Source organism: Thrips palmi, unplaced genomic scaffold (genome assembly GCF_012932325.1).
Source record: "Thrips palmi isolate BJ-2018 unplaced genomic scaffold, TpBJ-2018v1 HiC_scaffold_3, whole genome shotgun sequence".
Taxonomy (NCBI): Eukaryota; Metazoa; Arthropoda; class Insecta; order Thysanoptera; family Thripidae; genus Thrips; species Thrips palmi.
In genome coordinates this window covers 9,159,025-9,162,148 of record NW_023144630.1, presented here as the reverse complement: position 1 = coordinate 9,162,148, position 3,124 = coordinate 9,159,025, and the positions used below count along the sequence as shown (strand labels likewise).

General features: G+C 44.4%; 1 protein-coding gene across 1 annotated transcript; it reads right to left on the bottom strand.

Annotated features, from left to right (window-relative positions):
* Positions 1-687: 687 nt before the first annotated feature.
* On the bottom strand, positions 688-2,837 carry LOC117647828. The gene is made up of 4 exons (XM_034389799.1): positions 2,717-2,837; positions 2,465-2,584; positions 1,508-1,677; positions 688-831 (listed from the first exon to the last, which is right to left on the bottom strand). The coding sequence occupies exons 2-4, from the start codon at positions 2,550-2,552 to the stop codon at positions 688-690; spliced, it is 402 nt and encodes a 133-aa protein (XP_034245690.1). The 5' UTR covers positions 2,553-2,584; positions 2,717-2,837.
* Positions 2,838-3,124: the final 287 nt, after the last annotated feature.

Here is a 3,124-nt window from a genome sequence, read left to right as displayed (position 1 = left end):
CCTACATAGTAATTGATCCAGGAAGCGGAAGAAGGGGATAACTCAATTTTGGCCATTTTTCAGGAGAAACAAAAAACTGTTAGCAGGGAAAACTAAAACAAAACAAATGAATGTTGCAGATGTTAATAATTTCAAAAAGCATAAGTAAAATTTTGGAAAAAAATCAAAAGTGTAAGGTCACTCCGTAGAGGATTTCTGCGACTTATCACTTTCCGTTGAAATGGAAAACAGAGTCAGCTCACCTTATATTTCCAAAACAAAGTGGAATTTGGAGACAAGTCAAGTGGAACAATAGTCTACATAAAGTGTATGTTACTCTGGTGTATTTTTTGGACTTAGCTCTTTTTTCCAAATTGAAATTTAAAATTAAGGGGGGGTTAAGTTGAGTTGATTCTTTTTACACAAGATTCACAAAAATACAAGTTGAGTTATATCCTTTTGCCAATTTGTCAAACGGACTCATGGGGACTTCTGTTGAGTTATCTCCATTTTCCAATGAAATTTAGACTGTAAAAGAGGTTAAGTTGAGTTATACCCTTTTTCCATGTGGATTTTCTCCTAAACTGCTTGGAATTCAGTCAAATAATTTGGTGTAATGATGGAAACCATTCTAAGGCACAATAATAAAATAAAAACTCAATTTGGGGATAAGTCAAGTTATTCCCTTCTTCCGCTTCCTGGATCAATTCAGTGTGCAGTGTTACCGTTGCAGTCTGCGAGTAGCGCCAACCAGGGATGCACCGCGCGTCCTGGGTCGTAGGTGCCACACATGTCTGTGGGCAGCAAGCGCATGTTGCGATGCTCGTACTTCGGGCCGTTGGGGCAGCACACCTGAGCAGGGAATGTCATACATTTTGAGACGGGATACTTATCAATAGGGTACTCTAATGAATCTGAAACGGAAGAAGAAACACAAAAGTGGCTATCGCATGAACTACAATGATGAACCAAGGTAAGCTATAAGATAAAAATTTCATCCAAAACCAATTTTTGAGGATTTTGTAGAAACGATCAAAACAGATTTTTTCGTAAAATTGTGAACTTATGATAGCTCGATGTTTATGGTTGTAGCTCATGCGAAAGCCACTTCAATTGTCTACATTTTGGCGCAAACGGGGTTGCTATTGCTGTATCTTAATTTTTGCGGACCGAGGCTGCCAGGCTCGACGCCATTCTGAGCTCAAAATGCTTTCTTTTCTTGAGGTCTATAGGTCTTATAAGACAAAGAAAGTTTGAACGACGTGGAGCGACAGACACACACTTAATCGGATCAGTCAGATTTTGTCAAGCGTAATCAGTAAACAAAGGTAGAGGCAGGAAGTACGTTTTAGTTTTACCACTGTTGCTGACCACTTAATTGGCAAACAGATTGAAATAGCAAATAGCAAGCTTTGACCTGAAATCTTCATGAGTTGGACGAATTTTGGCGAGCCAATTGTGAGGCGAGCGAAATTGCCACCAGCTTTCAAGGGTGCCGCGCGAGTGACGAGCGTCAGGCGACACTTACCAGGCGCACCCTGTCGTCCTCCCACTCGCACTGGGTCTCGGTGGTATTCATGTACTCGTCAATGATGTCATCGGGGCTCGGCTTCGTCTTAAACAGCGCAGTCAGCGGATCGCACCCCAACATGGGGATGCAGGAGCCGGGCCGGTTGCCTGGGCTGGTGCAGGGGCTGCCTGTGAAGAGGACGCATCAGCTTAACTCCTTAGCAACCTTTCGAACACAGATCTGTCATTGACTTTTCATCTTTTGGAAAAGAGGTTTGACGCAGCAATAAAAAGTACTATTTCGTCTGTGTCTTTGTAAGATTTTGTTCGTTATATTGACTCAAAGTCAGTATGCTGTTGACAAAAAGTCTACGCAATTTCATTGAAAATAGTCAATAATGACAGGGAGGACGACGACAGACGAACCACGACCATGCAGTCGTGAAGCCTAACCTAACCTAGCCATGAACTCTACAAACTGAAGTGTGTACTCAGTATGCATCTACAGATGCATACTTATAAGTACACACCTACAGATGCATACCTAGCTGAGTACACATCTACAGATGCATACTTGGCTGAGTACACATCTACAGATGCATACTTGACAGGTATGCATCTGTAGATGTGTACTTGTTACGGGGCATTTATATGGTGACAAGTACACACCTACTGATGCATACTTGCCAAGTATGCACCTACAGATGCATACTTAACAGGTATGCATCTGTAGATGTGTACTCAGCTAGGTATGCATCTGTAGGTGTGTACTTATAAGTATGCGTCTGTAGATGCATACTGAGTACACACTTCAGTTTGTAGAGAAGTCGTGAGCGCGGTGAATGGATGGATGTATGGATGAGATGAGTGGGATCGGATGAAGAGCCAGAAGCGGTAGCAAGACCGCTTAAAAATGTCCCATGACATTTAGTGTGTACGTTGCCGCGAACGGGTCGGGCCCAATAGTGCCGCTTACCGCGTGACGCAACGCCCATAGAGACCGCCGAGGAGGCGGCGAGGATGGCCACCGCGAGGACTCCCCGCTGCCAAGTCAGCACAGCCATGACTGCGGCGGCCGGCGTTCGGACTCCCAGCTCTGTAAGGAACGTACCTTTTAAAATTTACGAAGATTCGTTGAGATTTACAGAGAACCTTCGCGACCTTCCGATACGAAGAATCGTCGTGAAGTCGCGTAGGTTCGTTGGGCAACAATTTTCTCCAGAGGTACCTTCGTGAGCTCCAGAAATTTGGTTTGTTGTTTGTGGGGACGGCGACGACAAGATGCTTGGTGAAGTTGCTGGCTGCGGGCGGACTGTCTGCGCACTGACGTTCCCAAGGAATCAGCGTTCCCCTCGATCCCTTATCGTGAACTCGACCTCGAAACCCTTCGTGCCCCCCCTCATCAGTTACCGAACCAAAGCAGGGCCAGCACCATGAAAAGCAAAGTTTTGTTTAGCAGATGACATGTTCACGTATACACTACAAACCTAACTGTCTACTAAGTATACACTTACAAATGCATGCTTGCAAGTACACATTTACAAAAGCATGCTTGGCCAAGTACACACTTACAAAAGCATGCTTGGCCAAGTAGCCTACACACTTACAAATGCATGCTTGCAAGTACACACTTACA